General features: G+C 39.7%; 1 protein-coding gene across 1 annotated transcript in view; it reads right to left on the reverse strand.

Annotated features, from left to right (window-relative positions):
- The window catches only part of PDGFC (platelet derived growth factor C), a 184,461-nt gene that overhangs the window by 46,611 nt on the left and 122,834 nt on the right, over positions 1-15,016 (reverse strand). Inside the window, exon 3 of the mRNA XM_075257758.1 lies at positions 13,749-13,929. Coding sequence (XP_075113859.1) covers positions 13,749-13,929 — 181 coding nt within the window. The remainder of the gene's footprint in view (positions 1-13,748; positions 13,930-15,016) is intronic.

The following is a 15,016-nucleotide window of genomic DNA, read 5'->3' on the forward strand; positions in this document are numbered from 1 at the left end:
TTTACATCAACTTACAGAGCTTGAAAAAGGTCTGTTGTGACCGAAAACGTTTGCTCCATCACGCTCTATCAATAAAACACGTTGATTTGTTTGGCATAATATCGTGTGAAGCTCCTTCTTTACTATTGATACGGGGTGGGACCCTAGCTTCAACACTGGAACAACGGCTGTATCCCTGTGAAATTGAAATCTCAAGATCGGTTCAATCCTAATGACTAACTATCTTCGTAATACAAAAGCCTAAAGTAAAGTAACAACATAAGAAATCATTCTAAAACAATTTGAAGAAACTCAAGCACTCAAGATATGTGCATATGGAGTCAATATGATGGCCCATGTAACTATAATGGATGATTTTTCTGTCATTCTTCTTTGGGTAGGTCCATGGTTCTGACATCGTTCCTGTTCCAATATCTAGCAATGAAATTACTGCAACGTTGAAGATAGTATACAGTACACTTTATCACAGCACTTTGAGCATAGCCAAGTAGTTAAATGTATGTATTTCCAAATACAGTAAAAATAATCCCTCAGTAGCTAGTTTGTAGCAGCCATAACTGACAACACTTCCACGTTACAAAAACATGTTCAGCCAAAGATAGTGTCTCTACCAAAAAAGAAATGTTCCGGCTCCTGCTACCAATTCCCTATCAGGGTGAGGCCTTGGAATTCTAGATATTTTCTCAAATGTTACCACTTATTTGATATTGGATATGCATTTCAACACAGTCTAAAAAATAAACTTGTTAAATTCCTGCAATCCAATCTAAAACTAGATAAGAGTCATTTGGCTGTAAGCAATATTCTGAAATAGTCTGCAAGGAACGTTCCTTAGATGACAAGTTAAAAAAACTTCATCAGTCTAATCATCAAACTAATGGAAACCTATATAAATAGAACATCTCTGCTGGGCTCTTACACATGAAAGAGAAGGAAAAACAGGTAAGGAAGTATAACAAAAAGTATTTATCAAAGCGAAAACTTCAGCACATTTCTGTTTTATTTCCCCAAGACTGAAACATAATACCAGTGATGACCCGGCATCAAAATTATAGTTTTGATTTAATTCTTTACAATTAAAAGGGTTATGCTATAAAGCATATTTCTTCTCTATCCAAGGGATAAATAGCTGAGTAGTTGGGACCAGAATGGAGACTGCTGTGGACTGATCATAGACTCCGCCTCCTCCAGCAAAACCAACGTTGATTGGCCAAATGCTGTACTCTGTATGGCATTCGGCCAATCAATACTGGTCAATGCATTCCTATGGGAAAAAGTCAGATCCCGCATATCGCAAGCTGACAGGAATCCTGACGAGATAGAGCCCCAAAGAGCTGTGTGAGTAACATTCCCACCTAAATAAAGGTAATCCCTAGCTAACCCTGCCAGTACATCTATCCCTGTCTCACAGTCACATAGTTCACAGTCTCATATGACCCGGATCTTAAATCCACTATTCGTATAAATTTGTGGTCACCTGATTTAGCCAGCCAATTACTTTTTCCAATTTTTTTTCGATGCCTCCATTGTCATAGTTCCTGTCCCACCTCCCTTGCACAGTTATTGGGGGAAAAAAAGCGCCAGGGAAGGTGGGAGGGGATACAAATTTTTAGTGCGTTTGCCTTGTGGTATTCAATTGTAATCGCATACCTCAAATGGCCTGATATTTGATCGAATATCAATTTGATCGAACGCCGTTCACTCATCTCTAATAAGTAACATACTAAGCACTCACTAATAGTGTCAGCCGGTGACATCACCAGAATCAGTAGCCCGGATCCAATTGTAAGTGTTACCATATGTTGTGAAGGCGAATATGAATATGGAGATTTCCACCTAATTGGTTTTGCTTTGTCAATAGGAGCTTAAGGAAATCTTCTTGAGTGTGGTTTCAATTTTGTCTTTCTTAGACGTACCCTTTGTGGGAACAAATACAATACACAATATATACTGTAGTTTTCTGTCAGGAATCATCAGTCCCTAAAATCGCAAGTAGAAGTCATGTATTTGTTTTCTACCAGGTTGTGTTGAAAACCTAATTCAACCTAATTCTTATTTTCTACATTTGATAAACCCTGGTTGACAATGATTGTGAACACCTTACAGTCCTCACATTGGTTTACAAAGATTTCCTATGACCTGTAGAGATGGATACAAATTGCCATCCCGAAAGAAGAAACAAATGCGGTTATATTTACGGTATTCTCATTTATATTGCCTTACTGGAAACACAGAAAAAATAGGACAGGGGGCCACACGGAGGCTCAGTGGTTAGCACTGCAGCCTTGCAGTGCTGGAGTTCTGGTGCTCAAATCCCACCAAGGGCAAAAAACCATCTGCAAGGAGTTTGTATGTTCTCCCCGTGTTTGCATGGATTTCCATCCCATATTCCAAAAAGACATACTGATAGGGAAAAAACCTTAATTGTGAGCTCTATGTGGGTCTCACAATCTACATTGAAAAACAGAAAAAATAGTACATATTCTGTTTTTAACTTATGTTATTTGATGTCAGTTAAAACAAAACCTGTCATGTTTATCTATAATTTATAGAAATAAACTATTAACACTTCTATTTTAGAATTCTACTTTCCATACTTTCCAGCAATTTTTACCCACCAGCCTGAAGATTTTGCACACACACACACACACACACACACACACACACACACACACACACACACACACACACACATATTTTTCACATTATTTTTAGAATAGTTTTAGTCTCTTCACCCCATACACACTGTGAATGTAGAATGTATCAGTGCAATGCTCAATGTATTGCTGTATATAGACATACAAGCAGTAACCTTACTACAGTACAACTCCCTTAGCCTCGCCATCTCAGCTTTCCTTTCTCATAGTGAATCATGTCCACTCTCAGCTCACAGTGTTATGCTAAGTATAAACTTAGTGAGTTTAAGGAGTTTTTCTTTCAAGGAGAGCTTTTTAGGGCACCTCATAAATAAATGTATATCACCTTCATATCTGTGAAAATTATTTTAAGCAGGACATAGAACAGAACACTACTTCTATGAGATGAGAAAGCACTTGCTGCCAAACCTTGTTTGATGTTCAGTGCCAAGTATGCAATGTCCGCATTGGGTAATCATCGGCATTTCAAAACATTATATATATTTTTGGTTACCAGCAATTTTGTAACTACTCACTTATACTGAACATAATCCTCCTAGTACAGTGTTCAGGCATTTGCTTGCAGTATGTCTTGTACATAGATGCTGGATGAAGGTAAGCTATGTATCAATAAAAACATCAGCAAATTCTAGTAATAAATTACTCATCTGTGAATTTTGTTTAACTATTAAGAATATGTTTTTATATTTTTTCTAAGGACCATATTATGTCCTTGCACCTCACCCTGAATCTTCTATCATATAATATTCATATAAGTTCATATAAAATTAGAGAATTGCAGAAGTACACTGAGAAACTATAGCAAGTGATGGAGTCCAAATGACTAATCCATACAGGGCTGCCTCTCTAGTGAATGTTCACAATTTAGTGCGTAAGGGTAGGGCCCCATGTAGCATCCCGCAGCAAAAAAGCTCTACAGGAAAAAATGCTTTTTGCAGCACTTTTCACTAGAGATGAGCGAGTAGTACTCGATTGAGTAGGTGTTCGATCGAATACTACAGTATTCAAAATACTCGTACTCGATCGAATACTAATAGCTGTTCAAAGTTAAGATTTGATGCAGAACCAGCGTTGATTGCAGAATGCTATACATTGCCAATCAAGACTGGTTCTTCTCTTACCTTTAGAAGTCTTCTCCCTGCGCAGCGTCCCCGCGTCCTCTTCCGGCTCTGCATTCACTCTGCTTAGGCATCGGGCCTGGGCAGAGCCGACTGCGTATGTCCGCGCGGGCGTGGGCATGCGCAGTCGGCTCTGCCTAGGCTCGATGCCTAGCAGAGTGAATTCAAGGCCGGAAGAGGACGCGGGGACGCTGCGCAGGGAGAAGAATCCAGCCCGACCCTCACTCATGGACTTGGTAAGTAGAATTTGATCGAATGTTGCGTACCCCTGAAACGAGCATTTCCTCCCATAGACTATAATGGGGTTCGAAACCCGTTCGAACAGTCAAACAGTCTGCGGCTGTTCGAATCGGATTTCAAACCTCAAACATTTTAGTGTTCGCTCAGCTCTACTTTTCACTGAAAGTCCATAGAGGAAACCTCTGCTTCCATTAAACCTTCTTTTTGTGCAGTGTATGAGAGACAACATATCGGTGAGCAAGACCCACCAGCTCTGGGAAAACTGAAAATCAGATACAGAGGCTAAAGAGGGAAAACTACTGAAACACCAAACATATAAGTCATATATAAAAACTGACATCTGACAAATTAGTCCAAGGAAGGGAAAAAGGGGGAAAATATGGGGTATGCATCCCATGATAATCAGATATATTGTTATTTCCAGGGGCATAACTAGCAAAGACTGGGCCTCATAACAAACATTTGACTTGGACCCCTTTCTTGGCCCCTCCATACAATATAATGTTCCACAGTGGTCTCTATACAAGTATAATGTCTCATAGTCTCAAAGCACAACAACAGAGGAGCGGACTGCGACCCGTCCCCTCGGCCACAGCTGCCACACTGTTCTAACATCGATTACCTCCCCTGGGCTTTCGATTATATCCCAAAGTATAATAACAAAAGTTTTGTTTCCACCCACAAACCTCATGAGCTGAATCTTACAAGGTTTGCCCACCAAATACTCTTGCGGTGGACTTATCTGCCAATCCCCACTCCTGCCCCCTGCTTCCCCTTCAGTGTTCCAAAAGGCCCCGAATGTCCTATCAGCAACGTAGGATCGGTAAGTAGCAGGGCCCACTGGCTGCTATGGCTGTAGTTCCGCTTATTTCTCATGTACACACTACCTATTCTAAAAAGTCACCTTACAAAATAGGCCTACTTTACTTTGAAGCCTTATTGCAGTTGGAAGAAGCCATGGTTATGATATTTTAGAACCGTTCTACTGTATGTCAAATTAAAGTGATTTTACTGCAGTGCTGATACATGAGTCAATGATACAACCCTGAACTCAGTATTTTCTTAACTTGAATCATAGACGTGCACTATCACCTTGAAGTACTAAATACAGTAAAATAAAAGCGAGAACAAGCTATTAAATCATCGCCGCACTGAAAAGAATTAATTACATTATTTGTAGCTTTCGGGTTATCATCGTCCAAGTCCTCATCTGCCGTGTTAAGCTTTGCCTGAGGGTCAGCTTTTGTGTTTGGTAAGATAAAAGAAGACTAATTTTTAATTATTTTGTCAAAATAGCGTGGCTTATATGTTTTTATGCCTTAGCTGAGATGTGAGCAAGTACTTAGGTTCATCAACAGTAATGTCAGCGTCGCAGGTTATTTAAAGAGCACTTCAAGGCGTAAATTAAGTTTACACACTTCATTAACACTGAATCATGTTCCTGCAAAGCCATACTTGTGATAACAGCTTCTCCTTTCTGAGCTAGCTCTATGCCAGGTCGATGAAGGCTAGCACCCAGCAGATGATGTAGATATCTCTACACCTCATAGGAACGAATTGCATCTTCATACTGATTTAGCAGAATGGAATTTGTTAGAAGTAAAAAACTGAGTGCAGTCCAGGTAATCCCACAGATGAGCTAACCATGATATAATGGGACATATTTATTAATACAGGCTAAGGCCTCAGCACACAATTGGGTATGTTGTCTATGTGCTAGTTGTGTTTAAAAACTGCAAAAAACAAAAACAAAACTGTTCATACCCTTAAGATTAGGAAACTACTAAACAAGAATCATGTTGATGAAAGGACATCATAAAGAAAGCTGATGTTTAAAAAAAAACAAAAAAAAAAACTGCAGCCCACTTCAAGTTTGTGTTTGGTATGGCTAACTAAGTCTTAAAGAGGACCTTTCATGTCCTCGGGCACCTGTGGTTTTATATAGTGCTAGAAAGTCGACAGTGCTCTGAACTCAGCACACTGTCAGCTTCCCCAATATGTGCCCCGGTGCAAGAGATATCAGTGCCTTACCGATATCTCTTCACCGTCAGAAGGGCGTTCCTGACAGTCTAGCCGAGCTGTGAGGAAACCCCCTTCTGACAATACTGTCCATAGTACTGTATTGTCAGAGGGGGCATTCCTTATACCCCACGAATGACGCTGAATGGTGAGGAACGTCCCTCAACCTCGTAATGGTACTCACTTATAGACTAGTATTGGCGTACAGCGTTATGGACAGTATTGTCAGCTAGACTGTCAGGAGCGCCCTTCTGACAGTGAAGAGATATCAGTAACGGCACCAATATCTCCAGCCCTGGAGCACATAATGGACAAGCCAACAGTGCACTGAATTCAGCGAACTGTCTGCTTTCTAGCGGTATATAAAATCACGTGCCCAAGGACATGAAAGGTCCTCTTTAAAGCTTTTGATGTACTCTTGAGGTCAGCTAAACAGGGCTGTCCATGCAAGGTATCCAGAAATAGTGAAGAAGTCAAAGTCATTTGAAAACTACATTTTATTAATGTTGAATACAGAAATCCAGGTTGTTCCCCAAAATTATGCATTGTGCAAACTGTAATAAAAATTTACATACAGAGAGTTGTGGGAATTGGATTTTTGGGGGTCAGTATCATTTTTTTTAATAGACACGACCAACTTCTTTCTAGAAGATTCATTACAGGACTCCACCAAATGGAAAATGCCGTTACCAACATTTGAAATGCAAAGTTAAAAAAAAAATAAGGGTGTGTTCACCCAATCACAATGACCAATGGTGACATAAATGTAAAGGTAAATATGATGAACTACTTTCCTCAATTACACGTCATTGACCACTATGGGTGGTCCCATGTGTCAGTCAAAGCTTCTTCTTGAGGCCTTAATAACTGCAGCTAAAGGTATTACATTCTAGAATGAACAAGTAGACTTCTTGCTTTGGATACTAGCTTGCACAATTGGGTCATGGGTAACAGTTGCTCCATGTAATCTTCATTACATCAACATGTGGATTATTTGACTTTTTTGGAAACAACTAGTTGAAATGAGCTCCACTTTTCCATCAATGAGCAAATAAACATGGTGATGGCTGCTACTACAAGATCAAAGGACAGCACAGGTGCATTGACTTTCATTAGGGAGAGAGATTTGGCTGGGCTCGGCACACCTTTCCCTGTAATTAATCAAATATGTTGAAACATGAACTGCCAGACCTTATAATCTGTACATGGCACAACCAGCCAAACTCAGCTAAGGGAAGGCAGGTGTTGAGTAGACAGACCCACTTCTAGTTAATATATTCCACAGTGATACAGTGCCAACATATTCACTGCAAATGGAACGGTCATTATGGCAGTCAGGAAGTCAGTGACTACAATGTTAAGAATGCCCTTGTTGAGATCTAGATCTAGACTGAAACCACACCTGGTAATTTATAATCAGTGAATGTGAGATCATTCCATCCATGCGTGTTCTCATGGTCAAGTAACTGAGATAAATACCCTTATACATATATGCAAAGCATGAGGTCTGCTCCATGATAGTTTGGCGAGCTATCCACATACGATGACTCTTATAAATTAAGACCTACTGCATTTAAGTTTATTGGCATTTTCTAATTTAGAATTGGAAAGAATTCCACTTCATCTGATGTATTCAAATGGTGGCTTCAGTAGCTCTTCAAAACCATGATAAGGGTGGGTTCACACTACCATTATGAATGTCTGTTTCTTTCATCCATTACAGGATGAAAGCAACGAACATTAACATTAGGTTGTTGATGCAGATGGAGCCACCTATGTCTGGTGTCCGTCTGCGTTCAATCACATGTAAAAAACATGACAGAGCCATGTTTTGACAGTTGACAGCAACGGACATCCATAAAGTTTATCCATAAAGTGGCAAACTGACAAAATAGTTTTATCCACCTTCTGTGCAGTGCTGTACATTATACTTGATTTTATCGACTATGGCATCTAGGGCTAATAGAGATTATCGTATTATGGCTACTTTTTGTATGGAAATTAAGCTGCCATAGAAGTACTTAGGGCTTCTACTATACCTCATTTTGCCTCAGATTTAAAGGGCACCTATCTTTGTAACAATACAGTGACATGTGAGAAGTTTTGTTTGGTGGAGGTATGGGTTCTGAGACCCTCAGATGAGAGAACAGAATTATTCTAGATGTGAACAGAGTCAAGCAGAAACAAATGGGCACAGCTATCGGCTGATCACTTCTGCCACTTTATTTCAGCAATCAGTGGGGGTCCAGGAACTACACTATGATAGGTACTCTTTAAATACAATTGTGGCAGGCTCTGTCTATTCTGCTGAATTTCTATGTATAGATCTAGGGGAGATTATCTCTGTACATATGGTGCCTGAAAAGGTTTATAATGTACGGCAGCACAAGTGAAGGAGCCCTTGAATACAGACTCTGAACAAGATGTAGGGAAGAGAAGGATTACAGTAATACTTTTAGTGGTTTAATGCAGCTATATGTCCCCATCATGTAGTATATGTAACCCTTATATCAGAGAACAATCCTGAGAATACATGTACAAGGACACTAAGCTCTTCTATGATCACATCATAGACAGCAACTGAATAACAGAACCATTGGAAGTAATAACTGGGGATATGTAAGGTCACACACAACAAAATGTTTTCATGTTTTAGAAATCTCCCATCTAGTAACGTGATTTAGTGTTACATGTAAGTGACAATTGCTATAAAACATATCTGTCAGGTTGTATCCCTTCAGTCTTCAAGCTGAAACAATTCCACAGTTCCTTCTCAAACAAACTGCTGTAGGTTGCAGGTTACATTACCTAAGCATGAAAGCATTTCTACACTATTATCACTGGACAAACAGATTTACAAGAGGGATTTATGATAATTAAAAAGGTCTGGGAAAGATATTATTGTAGCAGAAGAAAATAAATACATGTTCATCAGAACCATATTACAGCTAAAGGAAAGCGAATGGCTGATAAAGCAACAATCAACCCCCACAGAATGGCTTTGTAATGGCTCAATTCCCTTCTATTGTCAGGATTTTTATATAGAGAGCTTTGTAGGCAGATTGTAAACATCCAGGAGAACGTAGGCACGTGACGCCATATCGTCTTTGGACACTAATTCAAAGTGATTACTTAATGAAGAAGTTGTTTGAGGTCAAATATCTGCTTAAGCTATTATTTCCATTTATGTAGGACGGTAACATGGTAGAAATAAAATTGTGTCCACTTCAGCAGAAATGCCTTCTAAATGTTTCTGATCCAAATAAGATGACTGAAGTCATTGCTTGCCGTTCTGTCCCTGATTATTAAGAAGCCCTCTATAGACATCAGACTGTTTTAGAGGATTCCATAATTTGAGGTAGTATTTACTGACATGGTATTGTATGTAGGGGCTGCAAGACATCCTCTACAACCTTTTCTTATGGTGTATTACTAGTGTAAGCTATACTCATATCTCATTCTCATAATATGAGAATATATCCTTAGGCTATGGCCCCGCATTGTGGAAAAGCAGCTTTTTTGTTGCAGATTTTTCTGTGTTTGTTTAAGCCAAATCAAAGAGAAATGGGAACTATAGAGGAAGTTCTTATACTTCTTACTTCTGCTCAATCCAATCCTGACGTTGGCTCAAAAACCACAGCAAAATCTGCAACAAAAATGCAGCTTTTCTGCAATGAAGGTGCCTCAGCATTAGGGCAGGGGGCCTCAAGTTGCAAAAAGTAGTGTTTTGGTGGCGGTGGAAACACTGTGGAAAAAAATTCTGCATTTTACAGAACCTGCAAATTGGATAAGATTCAGCAAAAAATGCTGCTTTTTTCAAAAACCAACCAATCATTGGCCTCAGTGATCATTTACACATGAACATCATGTGAACACTGAGACCTCTGATTGGCCACTGCATTCACTAAAACAATAGTCATGACAACATCAATATAAGAGCAGCAGGTACTGGCGTGGCAGTGTTAGAGAAGATGCATATAGGAGATTTCTTTGTTTTACAGTCTTCTGTGTACCCTTGGACAATTTTTGAAAAGCCGTGAGCAATCTCTTTAAGGATAACAGATAAACCAGCTGAGTTTCTCCCTCTCCGGGTCTGTTTTATTTCTCATGGTAAGTTACCATTCTATAGAAATAAGTACAGGCTTGGCACAACCAATGTACATGTTACTGATAGTGCCAGTTATTTTAGCTGTCAGGTAAAAAAAAAAAAAAAGCAGAAATACACAATAATACAGAGGAGTGGGATTGTTTTGGGAGACAGGTCTTCATTCCTTTCCAAGCTGCAAACTCAAATACACTAGATCTAGAAGTTAAAGGGGCTCTATCAGCAAAATCATGCTGATAGAGCCCCACATATGCGTGCATAGCCTTTAAAAAGGCTATTCAGGCATCGGTAATGTTATATTAAACTACCCCCCGTTTTTAAAAAAATAGCCTAAAAAAGAATGTGCTCTACTTACGGATCGTGCACGCTGGGCGGGCATTCAGGGTGTGTCTTCATCTTCTTCCCCGCCTCTTCTTCCTCTGATGTCTTCGGGTCCCGTCCTCCTCCGGCGCTCGCTCGCGGACACTGATATGAAAAAACGGCCTGGGCGCATGCGCAGTAGCATGCGGCTTCTACTACTTCTACTGCGCATGCGCCCCGGCTATCACTGTCCGTTTGCGAGCGCTGGAGGAAGACGGGACCGGAGGACATCGGAGGAAGAAGAGGCGGGGATGAAGATGAAGACACACCCTGAATGCCCGCCCAGGGTGCACGTTCGGTAAGTAGAGCACATTTTTTTTTAGGTTATTATTTTAAAACGGGGGTGGGGGGTAGTTTAATATAACATTACCGATGCCTGAATAGCCTTTTTAAAGGCTATGCACGCATATGTGGGGCTCTAGCAGCATGATTTTGCTGATAGAGCCCCTTTAATATGATTTAAAAAAAACTGCAGATCTTCAGAAAAGTCTTGAGGTTAGGACATAAATCTGAAGATGGGGCACATGTACTAATGCTGTCTGATAGACAGTCCAAATGTAGGCTTGACTCTAGAGGCATGGAGTCAGTGCACAGAGAGTTTTTTTGGCGCTGATTTTGACGCTGAATCCGCCTCAAAATCAGTCTCCAAAAAAAGCCTCCCAAAAGAACTCTATTGGGAGGCTTTTTTTTGGAGGCTGATTTTGAGGCGGATTCAGTGTCAAAATTAGCGCCAAAAACTTTATTTGCAGTGACCCTGAGACTGGAAAATAAACCTGCCACATCTTTTAACTGCTCAGTTTACAAAGTGTCCAAATATTGGCGGAGTTTTTCAGCACATGGTGCCATATCTTAGGTTGTTCCCCACTCACACTAAGCCACACACACTTTCAGCTAAGCCTTGCTCCCTTGTCTGAAAAGGCTTTAAAATAATCTAAAATTGTTAATAATTGCGATATAAAGTCTATATGTTTAGATTTTATTATAAATTACACTAGCACTACGGGATATTTTTCTTAGTAAATTTACCACAATCTATTACTTCGACAATCCCCTTTCCCCACAACAATCTCTCTATTGGAAACAAAGTTTTTCTAGCCCATTTCATCTCTGCCAGGCTGGTATACATCAGTGTAGTTGTATTGAACATATGGTGCCACAAAAAATGTTATAATATGGGAGCTTATGGGCAACACATGGTACTGCATGGCTACCCTGCGGCATACATTTGGATTTCTTCTCAGCATATACTACAAATACAGTGTAGGTTGACATTAATACACAATGTATTTATGTGCATGTGTATGACTATGTACATGCGCAGTCTGTGGGATCTATATTACAGATGTGTTCAACACAGATCCATAATACAGCTGTGTTCTCAAAGCCTGAATACAAAGAGTACTTTAAGTTGTGAATGTAATGAAATGACTTTTCTAATAAGATACAGGCCATGCCCATATGTGCGATGAGAGTGATTACAATCATATTGCATGGCTGTACAGCATGTTGGCACCATATAAGTCATGGGAAATATATAAGTAAATTAAATAAGATAAACCCTAACCCTAACCCTCTAACCCTAACCCTAACCCATAAGATTTGCTTCTTGATAAGACACATTTTAGTTTAATGGATGTTGGAAACATTTAACCTTTTCTATTATATCATGTCCAGCCATAACATTATTATGCCATACTAGGAAGTCTATGGAGTTACAAAAGTAATACATATTATTACAGTAGTATTCATGCCTGGTGGAAGGAATTTTCATCCAAACAATATTGCTGTATCATGTCTACATTGTACCATATGGTGCAGAAATAATGCCTAGTCGCCACTTGACAAGCCCTGCTCACAATGTGGCTGATTTTTTAAAACCAGCACTTTGTGCACCGATCTTAATCTATTTCCAGACTGACAAAAGGTACACCAAACTTATTTAGAGTCTCCAGCCAGGAGCATAACTTGAGGGAGTGCAGAGGGTACAGTTGCACCGGGGCCCAGGAGCCTTAGGGGGCCCATAAGCACTGGCATCAGTATTGAGATTGCAGCTTCCATCTGACCCATAAACCAAGCAGACCCACAGATTACCCTAACCACACTAAGGTGGATCAAACTCCTTAGCACCCGTAACCATCACTATCAAGAATTCGCTGTAAGGATGAGGTAGGGCGAAAGACAAAAGATTGCACCGGGGCCCACAAGACTTTAGTTACACCACTGGCTCCGGCCACTTAATAATTTTGGCACATCATGGATAGGTCCAATTCAGAAATTAAATATATGAAGATTTATGCTGGCATGAGTTATAGTAAATCTGACAAGTCAGGGTATCCCAGTCCACTTATATTTCCGACCTATTCTATCCACTGTTTTATAAAAGTATGCCTTTTCATGCCTTGCATTGCAGAAATCTGGTGTCCAAAGTGTGATAAATCGATCTCAATGATTTCCTTCAAGGTGAAGCATATTCCAGATTTTCTGGTCATACTTTCATATACTTCATACTTTCACGCTATTATGCAACACTAATGTGCACAAAATACTTCAATATGGTCTAGACCAGGGATCAGAAACCTTCGGCACCCCAGCTGTTGTAAAACTACAACTCCCGGCATGCATACTTGCTCTGCTGTTCTTGGAACTCCCATGGAAGTGAATGGAGCATGTTGGGAGTTGTAGTTTCACAGCAGCTGGAGTGCCGAAGGTTTCTGATCCCTGGTTTAGACACCTAATATTTGGTTTTTCAATTCTGTTTGATAAAGATCTGGAGATACCTCCATAAGAGGTCTACTACTGTGAACTGGGCACAACAACATCAGTTAAAGTTATGACAAATGTGTTGAACAAGCTGAAAATAGCTCCATCTGCATATAATCATATGGTATTATGTAAAATCATACCCTGGCAGTCACTGTTTGTTGCAGGCGATAGTACTTTCCAAAAAACTAAAACATAATTTACAGATATTGAATTTCCTTGCAAACTGGGAAAAACAAAGTTATGCAAGAATTTTCACATGACTGACCACAAACTGAAATCACTGACACATCCCAAATCAGCAAAGTGAAACACCTGGGTATATATTTAGTTTTCTTGAAAGGAATACATTGCTCTCTGAAGAAAGTTGTTTACTTTTCATTAACTTTTTGGGGCCTTTCAGAGCGCATGACCTAAAAACGATCAGGTTACAGAACGCGCAGTGCTGTCTCTTTATTGCTATACTGTGCCTACAAGCAATTTGCTTACCGGGGTGAGAAGAGTATAATGGATGCAGAATCCTGGTTCAGAGGGAAAATACTCATCTGATACAAATCGTATCCTGATCTGGTTTCCCTTTGATATCTGTTTGCTGGGCACTACATTAGAACCACACCAGCGTCCCAGTTTAGTTCCATCAATGGGGTCTTCAATCTCCACAAAATCATACCTAGTAAAAGAAAAGGTATAGTCATATAAGAATGTCATCATTGTTCCAGGCGACAAACACCTTTCGATTTTTTGTTTTCAGTTTGCCTGTATATTTAGATTTTTTGTTAGAAATGTTGTATTGTTCAACTTCTGCAGTTTCTATGTTACACAATACTAACAAAGTGTAGACCACTAAGAACTATGTACTATGGGCCGTGAAGCATGGAAGCTGCAGAATCTAAATGATGCAGATTTAGAAGAAGTATGTAACAAAAAGCATTCTCTTTAGATATCTTTTTTTATGTAGATTGTGGGACCCACATAGAGTTCACAATGTACATTTTTTCCCTATCAGTATGTCTTTTTGGAATATGGGATGGAAATCCATGCAAACACGGGGAGAACATACAAACTCCTTCCTGATGGTTTTTTTCCCTTGGTGGTATTTGAACACCAGGACTCCAGTGCTGCAGTGCTAACCACTGAGCCACCATGTGGCCCCTCTCTTTAGATAAATACATAGATGAAAGGATGGATGAAAGGATGGATGGATGGATTGATGGATGGATGGATGGATGGATGGATGGATGGATGGATGGATAGATAGATAGATAGATAGATAGATAGATAGATAGATAGATAGATAGATAGATAGATAGATAGATAGAGATGGTGTTCATATTAAACACCACTTCTATTAAATGGAGTTGGTCAGCAGGAAAATCAGCAGCAGAATAATGACAGTACCTTGTAGAGCTGCTTCTATACTTTCCAGAGATGCCTTTCTTATTCTGCATTGCAGCTCCATTTTCATGAAAATCAGTGTTTTATTCTTATGGAAATTAGCTGAAAAGGGCTTTAGGGGCATTTCTTCTCCAAACTAGATAACCACTTCCAACGTCTGACAAAGACTGACAATGTGTAAGATGTCACTCAAGCAATAGGGAGTAGAGCTGTGTGGCAATTAGGGGCAGTTATCCAGATCAGAGAGTAAAGCCCCAACAGGAGAAGAACCGCCTCTAAAGCCCTTTTCAACTAATTTACATAAGAATAAATTGCTGATCTTCATGAAAATTGAACTGCAATGCAGTGTAAGAAAGACATCA

This window comes from Leptodactylus fuscus, chromosome 1 (genome assembly GCF_031893055.1).
Source record: "Leptodactylus fuscus isolate aLepFus1 chromosome 1, aLepFus1.hap2, whole genome shotgun sequence".
Lineage (NCBI taxonomy): Eukaryota > Metazoa > Chordata > Amphibia > Anura > Leptodactylidae > Leptodactylus > Leptodactylus fuscus.